Here is a 14,844-nt window from a genome sequence, read left to right on the forward strand (position 1 = left end):
AAGGTCATTTACTCATTTGTGGCTTACCTTAGAACATTGAACTTATAAGATGTTCAATAAACTTTAGGGATTAATTGAAGTATTCGTAAATGGTTGAATAATTGATCATCATGGAAAAAAATAAGTATAAGGGTTTTCTAAAAGATTGGTGTTATTTGTTTGGGTATAAAATGAGTTCACATTTAATGTTTATAAATGATGTAAAAAGTACAAAGTGTAACATTAGTCCTGTTTCAAAACAAAAAGGAAAGTGCTTATAAATTGTACATTTGTACTTGGTACTTGTGGGTAAAATTTAAAATCGTGGTAGTGAGAAGATAAGAAGAGGGGAGCTATAATCAGAAGCGGCTAAGCAAAAGCACTTTCGGAGCAGCTTGGGTGGTCCCAACCAAACAGAGCTTTGGCTTTTAAGGCATTTTCCACGAATTTCTTTCCACCCCACGTGTTCGGTGCCGTGCCACCCAGTCGCGGACTCGCGGCCATCCTAACCCACATGAATGAGATAAATAAGTCCAAAACTTTGAATTTTTCTTGGAAAAGTGCTTTTAGATGACAGGTAATTTCTTTTTATAAAATAGTAAAACTTTGTTTTTTCTCTAATTTTTAAGAAATACATCAAGAAATGACATATTTTGATAAATAAAAAGGTAAAGAAAGCATTTCATAATTGTTTCTCTACAAAATCTTGTGACCATAGCTTCATAAAGGGAAAATAAACATAATTTTCTTTTCATCTATATATTTAAGAAAAAAAAAATCTTAAATCTATAATAGTATTTGAAATCTTCATTTATTGTCCACAAAAAAAGATAATAAACTATAAAATCATATATTGGGCACAAATTTGAGATTAATACATCGGAGTTGTTATATTGTATTTCCTGAGCAGTGTTAATTGAATAAATCTCAACATTCCTTAATTTATTATGTAATGTAGAAGACCAATAGTGTCTATAGAACAACAATATAGTGGAAAGTGGAAACTCCATTATGTGGGTGGCGCTATGAATATGATGATTTCTACAAAAATCAAATTAATTGATATGCAGCTGAGCTTATCAGTTACCGTCATCAATAACTAATAAATTGGTCTTCCATGTCTCAGACCATTTTAATATCAGTCTTGAAGCTTCAGGGATGACAAAGGCCGCTCAACAACATTCTTGACCTCCCCAACAAAGTCAATTTAAGAAAAACAAACCATGTGGTCAGCTCAACCTGGCAATTTATTGTTAAATGGTGATTACAGAAAGTCTTGATCTCATCGATAAATTGAAAACGGAGGCAAGAAGTAAAGAGAGAAAATGATAGGAGAAATACATCGATGAAGGAAAAGATAAGAACATATAAAACAACCATTTGCTGAAATGCAAGCATTTGGAGCTTTCAACTGGGAACCTTTTCATGTTTGCAACCTGATAAATGGAACATTTATATATCCTCAACGCCTTCCAGATGCTACAGACTCTGCAGAGAAGAGATTTTTCACTCGTGAAAGAATTGAATCATGAGCAGGGTCGTATGGATGGTCCTTGGAAGGAATCTCCAAGATTGCTGGAATTGGCTTATTGTAGCTATCAACTAAGAACCTTATCATGTTTGCTACCTGCAAGCAATAAGAAAATTTAAAGTTTGTAAAGAAAAATTTCTTGATTGACAACAAATTTGAAGACAAATTGTAATTATCTAACCTATTATGAACTGGCTTTTCAATCATTTATACCCACCTTCAATCATATTATGTACTATAAAAGTGTATGTGAAAACTTACATATTGGCTGATTAATACAATAGCAATATCCTCCTTTGTTGTAAACTCTTTGAATGCGTCTTCAATCGCTTTCACCGTTGTTTCTGAGCAGAAAATATGAAGACAATTAGCACATGAAATCAACATCAATAAACTTTATTTTGGCAATTGACAGGAGTGATGGAATTCCAACTGAAATTTCACTGATTAGTCTGATTAGAACACAAAATCAATTCTCTCATTTATGAGACTTGTGATGATATGACTTAAAACTAAAATGAGCCCATTCCAAGTAAATGAAATCTTTTTAGGAAGCAAAAAACATACAAACCAAGTTTCTTTTTCTTTTTCCTCCACATTACCAAACCAAGACCCCGATTGTCCTTTGGGCCTAGACACAGAGTCCCACCTAAAAAAGTCTCACTTCAATCTTCATGGACATAAGCCTTAGATTTCATGGAGGACTCCAATTGGAAAATATGACAAATAGAACTAAAAATATACCAGAAATTAATGCCCGGAAAAGATTCATGAACTTGCCAACTTTCTATGTCAAAACTATTTGCCTAAATGTTTCACAAGATGACAAGAAATATGGTTTACTCTCCAAAAAGCTTAAGTTTTCATCTTTCAGCCCCAACCTCAACTTTCTTCTTCAAGTATCACTCGGTAAGTTGGTCATAATCTCTTAAAAACATGTTAAAGAGAAAGCAAATCTGAAGTTTAAGAAATGGAAAATCTATACAAGCAGATTTTTTATTTTAGTGTGTACAGGCTTCATATAAAACTGCACAAAACTCATCATAACAAAGCAAGGTAACACATTTAGCCATAACAAGGCCCATGAACATACTTGAATCAACAATAAGGTAGTTTGTCTTTCTCCGCAGGTCAACATTACCAACACCGGCCAGCAAAAATCCAGTAATAGTATCCTACATGATTGAAAAAAAAAAAAAAAAAAAAATCATCTTAAGAGTCTTCCAGAGACGCAAGTTTAATTCATATGGTCTAAATCAGTACAGGCAGCATTATACTTATGTAAACCCATCTGAGGATCATAAAAAGTAAGGGGAATTTTACATGTGGGAATGAATGAATATAAAAATCAACTATTTTCAGACATTCTAAGGCAAAGCACCACAGAAAATTCATGAAAACTATACCAATTATGATACCTTTCCGTGTCAAGGATCATCTGATCCACAATTGTCACACATCAACAATGTTCACAAGTGTCTGACACATTTTAACCCTCACAAAAAACCAACCATTATTTAGTCTATTATTCTTAGAAGCTCAAGGACACATTAATTCATATTCTAACTAGCGCTTTTTTTTTTTTTTTTTTTTATTCGCTACCTAAAAAGACATGTTTGGGAAGGCTGGAACGGCTCCACATTACCAAACCACGCCCCCTATCACTATATTGCCATTTTTCTTATAACTCATACTGTTTTTCTGTCCTGTATCATGTATGTAAAAGACTTATGCTTTATCCAATACAACAGTGCATCAAGTATGTCTTAGACTTAAACCAGTTGTCACAAGAAACACCCATGTCTTCTTTAGAATGTGAAACAACACCCAAATCAACAGATCATATCATTTTATTAAGAACATCAAAAAGAGAAAAAGACAGGATCATCATCATCATCATCATAGCCCCTCCCATTATCTATCCTAAGATGAAAAGAAAAATTAAAGTTACATGTTGATGAGGCATAAAAATATATTCTCGTAATTTTGAGGAGTCGTGAACTTAAGGCCCCACAAATTGCACCCCTAAATGAAATAAGTATAAAACTAAGCCACTAGTATCACCAAGCTGTGTTAGATGAACACTTTGACAGTATGAAGCGGCACTGTCAAACACCAAATAAATGCAGAAACATGTGATCCATTTGCCTGAGCATACTAATCAGCTCCTAATGTCACCATTAGAAAGTGGCAGAGACAATTAACAAGCATGAAGTAATTGACACATTGATATCGCTCTTTGATTGTGTACTGGAAAAAGTTCCCTTGCATAACTACACAAACTGAAAAAACAAACTCATGAACTGATCTCTACGATAAACTATTATCAATTACCTCATCAGCAATCATGGCAATAAGTGCTGAGTTGTTAGTACGGATTTGAGCTCTTCCAGCCATTTAAAATTTATATAATTGAACTGCCAGAAGAAAACCAGAAAACAAAAAAATCAGAAACAAACAGGAAATCTTATGAGTAAAAGAAAAATATTAAAATGATATAATCATGAGCTCTGAATCCCTACCTCCCGATATTTACCTAGACAGAGATTTACTTAAACAAACCACTTAAATCTTTTCACTAAAACTTTATTCATTCTCTTCCGTGACCAAATGTATCAAGCATGCTAATAAGTTAAGTTACTAAGTAAACAGACTGAAATCCAAATAGTGATAATCACAACATGCATAAACAAATAAATAAATGTGCTCAATACCAGAAACTTAAATATGAAAACTCCACAAACAAGTTCATCTCAACTTCATACATACCCAATCTTCCATTGTTTCATATGAAAATTTCCCGTCATTTGAAACCTCTAAAAGGGTCAAAAGCAACATCATAAAGTTTAGTTGTACTAATATTCAAGCAAAAACACTACTAACCCACCTTATAAAAACTGCTTCTAAATCCTGAAATCCTCATATCTATATCTTATGATTAGCATCGATATATTAAACATATAAAGTGCAATTCTTTCCCGTAATAACGAAAATAAAATCAAAATCCCAAATTGAGTCACTCAGAAGACGATCATGCTCCAGATTCACTATAATAACACATCTTTTGAAGCTCAAATCATGGCACAATAATTAAACAAAATCCTGAATTGGATTGTCTGAAGTTTTCTTAGAAAGGAAAAGCACAAACCTGACAAGTTGTTTCTCGGTCTTTCAATTTCTCGATCCAAAGTTGCAGAAGGGATCAAATTGTGAAGGTTCAGCAGCCATACTGGTGGATTTGTGCGTTTCATATGACCCGAATACGAACATGATCGGATTTTTGATCGATCCAGCCCAATTGAATCTATCTAGGTTCAATTAAGTCCAGCCCATTTTTTCTTTCCTTGTGAAACATTTTTCTTTTAAATATAGATGAAAACGCTTTTTTGTTTATTTTCTTTTATTTTTATGATGGAGAGTCAGGACTAATTTACAATTTACATGCATTTCAACCAATTTTTATGCAATATATTTTTCAAATTAGTTGTTAATCAATAATAATCAACATTGTGAAGCTATATAACATCTATTTTATGCATGTAAGTTGTTTCTTCACATATTCAAACTCGTCAATGAGATAGACGGTAAGAATTTAGTTATGTCTTAGGATTTTACGATATTATCATTATCGTATAAATATAGGGAGAACTCAAAAGAATCATGTTAGTCTCTTTTTTTTTTTTAAGGTTAAATTTTCTAACCCTTATTTTATATTATACGATCATTTTTATTTAACTTTATAAATAGTTTTTTTTGGTAATATGAGAATGATTGTCTTATCAAAAGCTTAATGTTTACTTTCAAACAAAATGTATTAAGTGCTTAACCTAAAGGGGTTGGCGTGTGTTCGAATAGGTTTACTCTCTTCATTTATTTCTTATATTTAAACCACCTTAAGGTCATTTACTACATTTGTGGCTTACCTTAGAACATTGAACTTATAAGATGTTCAATAAACTTTAGGGATTAATTGAAGTATTCGTAAACTGGTTGAATACTTGATCATCATGGAATAAAAAATAAGTATAAGTGTTTTCTAAATGATTGGTGTTATTTGTTTGGGTATAACATGAGTTCACATTATAATGTTTATAAAATGATGTAAAAAGTAACATAAGTGTAACATTAGTCCTGTTTCAAAACAAAAAGGAAAGTGCTTATAAATTGTACATTTGTACTTGGTACTTGTTTGGGTAAAATTTAAAATCCGTGGTAGTGAGAAGATAAGAAGAGGGGAGCTATAATCAGAAGCGGCTAAGCAAAAGCACTTTCGGAGCAGCTTCGGGTGGTCCCAACCAAACAGAGCTTTGGCTTTTAAGGCATTTTCCACGAATTTTCTTTCCACCCCACGTGTTCGGTGCCGTGCCACCCAGTCGCGGACTCGCGGCCATTCCTAACCCACATGAATGAGATAAATAAGTCCAAAACTTTGAATCTTTTCTTGGAAAAGTGCTTTTTAGATGACAGGTAAATTTCCTTTTTATAAAAATAGTAAAACTTTGTTTTTTTCTTCTAATTTTTAAGAAATACATCAAGAAATGACATATTTTTGATAAATAAAAAGGTAAAGAAAGCATTTCATAATTGTTTCTCTACAAAATCTTGTGACCATAGCTTCATAAAGGGAAAATAAACATAATTTTTTTTTTTCATCTATATATTTAAGAAAAAAAAAATCTTAAATCTATAATATTGTATTTGAAATCTTCATTTATTGTCCACAAAAAAAGATAATAAACTATAAAATCATATATTGGGCACAAATTTTGAGATTAATACATCGGAGTTGTTATAATTGTATTTCCTGAGCAGTGTTAATTGAATTAAATCTCAACCATTCCCCTAATACCTAAAAACTGTACCATAAGTAGTTGAGACCTATTAATAATAGAAAGCTAGAGAGATTATCACTAAGGTTGTGTTTGCTCAAGTCAAGACTATTATATTATTGGGAATATCATAGTAATTGAGAGACAAATTATTTTAAAGATTATTGAGAATATTTAGAAAAATATGTTGGGTTATGTTGAAAAAAATTAGAAGGTATGTTATATTGATATATTTGGTTGGGAGAAATAAATAGGTGGGTATGTAATATAGATTATTAAATTACCCTCATTTTTAAATATTATTTTTATTATTATTTTTTGAATCATTTCTTTTAACCCCCTATATTTGAGATTTTGCTAAAACACTTCAGCAACATAAAAGTTTAATTTCTAATAAAATCATTCCACCCACCCTAAGCCATAGCCGCCCCCTGACAGCAGTGACAAGAGCAATGCACAACCGATTGGATTTAGCCGTTGGTGCATCGATTTGGTCATCGTTAACTGCTAAAATCAACAGATCTGGCTAAAAACACCAGATCAACGCATGACCAACCAGTTTGAACCAGTCGTGCACCGGTGGTGGTGGCCATATCCCATCACCAGTCTTGGGTAATTTTTTTCAAGTTCAAGGGTATTTATGTCCTAAAAATTTTGTTTATAAAGATAAAATAGTTCATAAATTGTTTTCAAAATAAAAGCATTATTATCCAAAATTTTTAATAGTTAACAGTAAAATTGTAATAAAATTAAGATTATAAAATAATCTTAAAATACCTAAGAAAATAGTAATATCCAGATTACCTCCTATATAACCAACTATAATTACTATTGGTTTTGAAAGATTATTAGAATCTTAAATTATTTATTAATCAATCATGATAATCTAACTAATATAAGATAACTTAGCTCAATAATCCGGATAACACCCAACCAAATGCCTCCTATGGTCAAAATTATGTTTATTTTTAAAATGTTAATCATAAAACCTTAAACTAAAAAATTATAAAATAAAAGGGAAAAACTTATTAAAATTATTAGATAAAATTAGGTTAACGTGGTGGTTAGTGATGAGTTTTATAAAATCTAGGCTCATTATTGATAAGGGTAGCGTACTTAGGTTTATTAATATAATATAGGGGTGGTTAATGAATAATTATTTATATTATTTTTTATCACATGATTAATATGGAAGGAATCTGTGGAGGAATCATATCTTTTCTTAATGTGAACGAAACTACAAAACAAAATTATTTTGTTAACAATAGGAAAATTATTTATTGTTAATTTTGACAAAAGCAAGTAGGTTCATATTTGAAGTAAACGACTTTTTCCCACGCAAAAAATAGCTTAATAACACTTCCCACCTTTAAACTTTTAAAATACTGCTTTTCCACTCAAAACACAAATCTGTTAGTAATTTTTATTGTGAAAAAGGGTAAGATGGTCAAAACTAGTTAAAAGGAAGGGCAAAATAGTCATATTATCATTTTAGCCAGAAACCTTTCCAAACCGTAACTGCCGATTTAGGCGGTTTGACATGATTTTAGCGCTGTTGATCAATGTCGACTTCACCCTCAGCTTCCCCATCATTCACTCACAAAAACCCTTCACTTTCCCACCACACCGAGCACGCCAATCGCTGGTCTTTTTCTTCGCATGACCGTTGAGCTACCAGGCCAGATTCCGGTCGATTTGGTTGCCGAAAATTCCACTTGAGCCACTTGCAACATCAGAAACACCTCCTCTCTAAAAGCCCCATCATCCTAAACCTTGGTTGTTCACTATTCATCTGACGCCAACCATTCAACAAAAGGACTAAACCACTGTCATGGGCAATTGGAGAGCTATCACAGTCCAAATTGTTAGGGCTATTGAAGAGGAATGACCGATGATTCGTTTGATGGTAGATGGTTAGATTGTGATGGTTGGAGCATTGTTTTTAAAAATTGGACTAGAGGGCAACCCACTCTGATGGTCGGGTCATGGTTCAACCGGTCCAACCAATTGGACAGCCGGTTGAACCGATGGTTTAACAGGTTTAAAATCTAACAAAAACACCCCTGATAAATACCATCAGACCAATGATTCGTTTGATGGTAGATGGTTAGATTGTGATGGTTGGAGCATTGTTTTAAAAACTGGATCGGAGGGCAACCCACTCTGATGGCCGGGTCACGGTTCAACCGGTCCAATCAGTTGGACCGCCGATTGAACCGATGGTTTGACAGGTTTAAAATCTAACAAAAACACCCCTGATAAATACCATCAGATCCTATAGGTTTGAAATCTAGCAAACACAACTTTGGCCAAATGTAAATCGGCAATTGATTGGGAGAGCAGCGACGACACACCAGGAAGGGTAGATCGGATGATGGGGAGGGCGAATCGGCAGCTAGCAAGTAGAGGCATCGCCGAAAAATGGCAGATCGGTGGTGGAAGTCAATGGTCGCGGTGGCTTTTTTTGGTGAGATGACTGGATCTTCGTGAACGACAGTAAGGGAGATTGGGAGAAGGTAGATCGGTGGCTGAGGAAGCCTGTCGATGCCGGAGAAAGCCGATCGACGTCGAAAAATGGAAGAAAAATCACGCGGCGAAGGTGGATGACGAAACATCACGCGGCTTGGAGATGAAGCGTGACAGCGCCGGAGAAAGTCAGAACTCAGAGGGTGGTTTTTGACAGTAAGGGAAGGTGGAAGGTCGCCAGAAAAAGGGAGGTCATTGCCGATTTGCATTTGGTCAAAGGGTGTGTTTGCTAGATTTGAAACCTTCAGGGACTGATGCGTATTAATCAGGGATGTGCTTGTTATATTTTAAACTTGAAATAGTTAAAAATAGTGACTCGACCCGGAGAAGGCCCCGGGTCTCGGTCCGGTTTTTAAAACAGCGGGTTGGCGTTGATCAGAATCACATGCAAAAGTTTAATTTGCGGTGGCTGGCAATTAGGGATTGAAATTTGGTGAGGATATTTTTGTCTTTGCAATCAACATTATTGTATTTAAAGAGAATTATCAACGGAATTTGTGTTTTGGGTGGGAAAGTGATATTTTAAAAGTTTCAGGGTCCAATGCATTAAATCATTTTTTGGGTGGGGAAAAGTCGTTATCTCCTGCATATTCTAAAGACTTCTAATTGAATTGGATCACATCTCTCTGAATAATTGTTTATAAAAATTCTTGGAAAAAAGAAAAAAACAAAAAAAAAAAAAAAAGGGTTTCTTTTCTCATAAAAATGAATGAAAACAACACAGTAATATATATGGTAATAGGCTACAAGCTTTTGTGGCCGTGTAATTTGTCTGCTCTGTGTGTGGTGTGTGTGTGTGTGGTGTGTGTGTGTGCGCAAGTGTGTTGGGTCTATATATAGCACGCAGGAGCAAGTGTTAAGAGCGCTTCATTCACTTCTTTATCTTTTATCTTCTTCACATTCTCTCTGCATTACCTTCTTCATCTTCTGTCACTCCCGAGTTTCAGTCTTTTCAGGTAAAAATCTCATCTTGCTTTTCCTCACTTTGTTTCGCTGCTTTGTTTTTGTGATATTTTTGTCTCTGTTTCGCTTTTCTTGTGATTTTAAGCTTGCATTTTGTGGGTATGTTGTGAATTCTTTGTTTAGATGCTATGTGGTCGCATTGATTGAGATCTCTTGTTTATGTTGTCTCTGTGGGGTTGTTGTTCTCTTGTTCAGTTAAGATACGGGAAGTGACAAAGAGTAAAGGCCGGAAATCTGAAAAATTGGATTGTTTCTGCATGTATTTTATTTCATTAATTTCTTGGTTTTAAAGCATTTTAGGGCTAGGGTAATTTTGTTTTTGTTTTTGTTTTTTGTATAGCGTTGTTCTTTTCGCTTGAATAAATTGTGTTCCTGAATCTTATTAAGTTTTCTTCTAATTTGGCTCTATCCGTTTTGTGCATGGATGTGAACTTTTGTGATATATATACTGGTTAATTTTCTTTAATTATTCTATTGTTTGATTTATGCTAATGCTCGGTGCGACTTCTCCATTAGCTTTCTTAATCAGTTGTTGTTTTGATCCCTAAGCTTGGCCATTGTTGAAGATTGCATAAACGGGGTGCTTTCACATGTTGGTTTAATGCACTAATTTTTTGAAAGCTAAAATTTTGTATCTTTGTAGCAGTCTTTGTTTCCAAGTGACTTACCAGCCAATTTGATTTATCATTCAGTAACTCTTTACATATCTCTGACCAATTTTCAAATCTGCATACCACAGAATGGGAAGTAATGATGGAACCAACTATGGTGCATACCCTATGAGGCGCTTGAGAGGGAACCTTACTGGCCATCTGAGAAACTCCGGATCTCCATCACTGGGGCAGGTGGTTTTATGCCTCCCACATTGCTCGTCGTTTGAAGAGTGAGGGCCATTACATTATTGCTTCTGACTGGAAGAAGAGAGCACATGACTGAAGATATGTTCTGTCATGAATTTCACCTTGTTGACCTCAGGGTCATGGACAATTGCTTGAAGGTTACTCAGGGAGTTGACATTGTTTTAACCTTGCTGCTGATATGGTGGATGGCTTCATTCAGTCCAACCACTCTGTCATTATGTAAATAATACAATGATCAGCTTCAACTGCTTGAGGCCTTAGATCAACGGAGTTAAGGGTTAGTGTATTGGATACAGTGTACCTTGGTATCATTATAGTGAAACTCACCATTTAAAAATTGAAATTGTTTTCCTTGCTTCAAATCTTTACAGTTCTATATTCCTGTTTGGGCAGGTTTTTCTATGCCTCTAGTGCATGCCTACCCTAATTTAAGCGCTGGATACCAATGTGGAGCTTGAAGGTCTATGCCTGGCCTAGAGGGTTTTTACTTTCAGTGCTTATAACTCTCAGATTGCCCTTTCCGCTAGATTAGTAAATAATGGACTTATAATGATTTGTGTTTCTCCTCTTTCGGTTGTAGCCTCAAGATGCCTATGGCTTGGAGAACTTGCAACTGAGGAGCTTTGCAAGCACTATACTAAGACTTGAATTGAGTGTTCGTGTTGGAAGATTCCACAACATTTATGGTCCTTTTGGTACATGGAAAGGTAAGGTCGTTACTCAATGAGTATTTACACGTAGGGTTTTTTCTTTCTTGCCTTATTGATTGTAAATTTGTTGTTTTTTAATTTCATAGGTGAGGGAAAAGGCTCCTGCTGCTTTTTGCAGAAAGGCTTCATTCTATCGACAGTTTGAGATGGGGTGATGGACTTCAGACCCGATCTTTCACCTTCATTGATGAATGTGTAGAAGGTGTGCTGAGGTATGCATTGCTATTTTTGTTACTAATTTGGCTGAGGCTAGTATATCCTTCTCAAAGTCTTGCCTAAATTCATATTCCATGGATCCACAGATCAATGCATATGATTTTTATCTTAAAAACGTTAAGATTAGTTTAACTTTGGAAATCAATGGATACTTGAGATGTATATATGGATTGTTAAACTTTTTCAAGGAATAGGTCTTATTCTTGATACTAATTTTGATGGTTGGGACCAGAGTTTGGAGGCTGACATATTTTGTTTTTAATCTATCACGTTTGGATCAGGAAGCAACAAGTCTCTTGCCATAGAGAAGAAAGTGGCTTTAATATGTTTGGTATTTTGTTTGTCAGATGCTCTATGTTGCATCCTTAGGAATTATGCTGCCCTCAAACTGGCAAACATTTATTAACCCTGTTTTATGTTTACATGAAAAGCTCGTAACACTTTTAACGCCACCACTTGAAGTTTTTACTTTTTTTTTCATTTTGAAGTTAACAGATGTTTTTAACTCCTTTCCATTAATATACTATCTCCAATTAATGGTTTAGGTTGACAAAGTCAGACTTCCGTGAGCCAGTGAACATTGGAAGTGATGAGATGGTCAGCATGAATGAGATGAGATTGTTTCTTAGCTTTGAGGACAAGAAGCTCCTATTCATCACATTCCTGGCCCTGAGGGGGTTCGTGGCCGTAATTCAGACAATACATTGATTAAAGAGAAGCTTGGCTGGGCACCTACATGAGTTGAAGGTACTGAAAACAATAATATTCTATTTTTTCCCGGCCGTCTACTTACGCCCCTGTCCAGGAAAAAATGTTTACCTTTTCTATATTCAAATTTAAATGTGAGAAGTTGTAAATTAGAAGATAAGTAATTTCGAAACATGTCCTTTTGATTCAACTTCATATTAACTCATTTATTTACTCATGGCAAATCCTAATATTGTTAGGTGGGAGAATTAACATATTCTGGATCAAGGACCAGATTGAGAAGGAGAAGTCTCAGGTATGACCTATCTATTTATGGTCTCTAAGGTGGTTGGAACTCAAGCCCCAGTTCAGCTGGTTCACTGCGTGCTGCTGATGGTAAGGAATAAGTGATAAGCGACATGGTTATTGTAGATGCCCCCAGAAAAGCCAAGTTTTATTATTATGTCTATCAATGGCTTATGAGGTATTTATGGTTATGGAGCTCTAGGAAGGTATTTTTGAGTATATCATTATTCTTTTGGTGTCTGTTTTGTACTATGTTACCTTGGTAGGCGAAGGGATAAGCTTTGATGCTCCCATTGTATTTAATCTGGCTTTGTCAAGAGCGGCTACTACAGTTACCATCTTATGTTTGTTGATTCAACGATAGTTTTTCAATAATAATTTCTACTTTATTCAGAAATTTTTATCAGTTACATCTGGTTACTTAATGCTTTGCAGTCAGAGAGAGATGTTACTTGTGGTCTTTGGATGATGGTGATCGATTAAATGGATGCAAATTAGATTTTGTGTTATCACAATTTCTCCATCAGCATCAATTTTCTCCCATGAAACTTGGTCCAGCAGTGCCAATAGCTACATCCACTTATCACAATGGATATTCTCTAGAATATTCAAATCATCTGACCACTTGATTCTGTTTACCAGTCCTGTCCTGGGTTTTGCCCTGCAGAGCTTGGTTTGGTTGTTGCAACTTGCACCATGCTTGGGGTATTCTACCTTCAGCTTTGCTGAAGTTGCCTTCGCTACAAGTGTTGGGGCCTACCAACGTTTACATCTGGTACCCACGATATAAAGGACTTTGGAGAATGGAAGGATGAAATTAGAGTCCTTAATTAATGTGGCTATTCTGATGGTGAAGAGCCTTGAGATTAAATGGTTCCACAATCCCAGTGGATAATATCTCACGTGGCACCATTGAACCAGGGCTAAGTACTGAACGTTAAGTTTATTCAATACTCTGGCGATCATGTGGTGAAGGCTGAGCCGCTGGTTCATTTCCACCAGGTGCCGGGGCCGGGGATCCTGGCAATGGGATTCTTCCAAAGCACTTTTGGAATTTCAACTGTAAAGGGTGGCCAGGTCACAGGTGGGGCTTCTGGCAGTGGTATGCCCTCATTCTTACACAAAAATCATTTGTTCAACATTGGTAGCAAACATACTTATTTATGATACTTTGTCAAGTCTTTTGGGACCCTGCAGCTCCACTCTTTGTATGTGGGGACATGTATGATATAACAGAGAGCCACTGAGAAAATTTAATCCTAATGAATGCGTAACCTATCACTCTATCAGACACACAAAGGCCTCAAATTGCATTTATAGTTTACAACATTGATATATATGATGTATAGATGATAGAAAAGCATTAGATATGCTGATGTTAAATTGTACTTTTCATGCGTTCATTTTATGCTGAAATGGATACAATATAACATTAAAATCAAGGGTGTATGAAATGCACAAAAAGGAGGTCAGGCTGTGACAACCATTCCCTCAGTATTCAAATCATAATAACAGGATTGGTTTCGGAGCTGCTCTGCAAATTTCTCCAGGAGTGTTCTTCACAAATTCCCTAAATTCATCATCCATTTTTGCAGCTGTCTTAACTCTCCTTTATATCGCCAAAACAGCATCATAGAGAAGAACCACAGCTTCGTTGGCTTCTGAAGGTGGCAGCCATAATCTTTTCCATTTTTCTCAAGGAAACCCCTGTATTATCTATGCTTGATCGTTCATCTCCAGTGTCTTCTTCTTTCCTGGAGTACCTTGTCTATGACGTCGTTCAATGCTTCTGTCTGCCAAAAGCTGCCATGTTTATGAAGAAGTAATTAAAAAATTTACCATAAGAACAAGATATAAGAAATTGACCTGTCATTTCAACTAATACATGCAGCAATGTTTCTAAGTAATTTCTGTTTCATCATTCTTTAACTAGTATGGCTTTAGTAAGAATGTATTATTTTTTCTAAAATTTATTTCTTCTGACTTCTACAAGGCCAACTTAGTTAACGATTTGCAATTTTCTTCATCTTCACCAGATTGAACATTCCAGTGGTGCAGACAGAGAAGCACGTTCTGTGATCATAATTACCATATGTTCTTCTCTGTCAAAATTTTCTCAAAGCCTTCTTGAATAATTTTCCAGTAATTGTTAAATTAAAACTGCAGGGTAACATGGCGTTACTCAAATATCAAAGGATAGTTAGTATATCATTGTTTGGCAATTCCCATATAACAAA

General features: G+C 35.1%; 1 protein-coding gene and 1 pseudogene across 1 annotated transcript; one reads left to right on the forward strand and one right to left on the reverse strand.

Moving 5' to 3' along the window:
- Positions 1-1,192: 1,192 nt before the first annotated feature.
- On the reverse strand, positions 1,193-4,797 carry LOC116127382 (V-type proton ATPase subunit F). The gene is made up of 5 exons (XM_031413029.1): positions 4,659-4,797; positions 3,845-3,927; positions 2,604-2,685; positions 1,772-1,854; positions 1,193-1,606 (listed from the first exon to the last, which is right to left on the reverse strand). Exons 2-5 carry the CDS (start codon positions 3,905-3,907, stop codon positions 1,442-1,444), a joined length of 393 nt encoding a protein of 130 aa, XP_031268889.1. The 5' UTR covers positions 3,908-3,927; positions 4,659-4,797; the 3' UTR covers positions 1,193-1,441.
- A 5,771-nt stretch (positions 4,798-10,568) lies between these two features.
- Positions 10,569-12,708, forward strand: LOC116127236 (annotated as a pseudogene).
- The last annotated feature ends 2,136 nt before the right edge of the window (positions 12,709-14,844 follow it).

Source organism: Pistacia vera, unplaced genomic scaffold (assembly GCF_008641045.1).
Source record: "Pistacia vera cultivar Batoury unplaced genomic scaffold, PisVer_v2 Contig190, whole genome shotgun sequence".
NCBI lineage: Eukaryota > Viridiplantae > Streptophyta > Magnoliopsida > Sapindales > Anacardiaceae > Pistacia > Pistacia vera.

Bases quoted from the DNA above. Each gene is read 5' to 3' on its own strand.
- LOC116127382 (XM_031413029.1), bottom strand. From the start codon at position 3,907: ATGGCTGGAAGAGCTCAAATCCGTACTAACAACTCAGCACTTATTGCC. The intron at 1,855-2,603 runs GTATGTTCATGG...TTTTCTGCTCAG, and splicing joins CTACCTTATTGTTGATTCAA to AAACAACGGTGAAAGCGATT. The intron at 1,607-1,771 runs GTAAGTTTTCAC...TATTGCTTGCAG, and splicing joins TTGTATTAATCAGCCAATAT to GTAGCAAACATGATAAGGTT.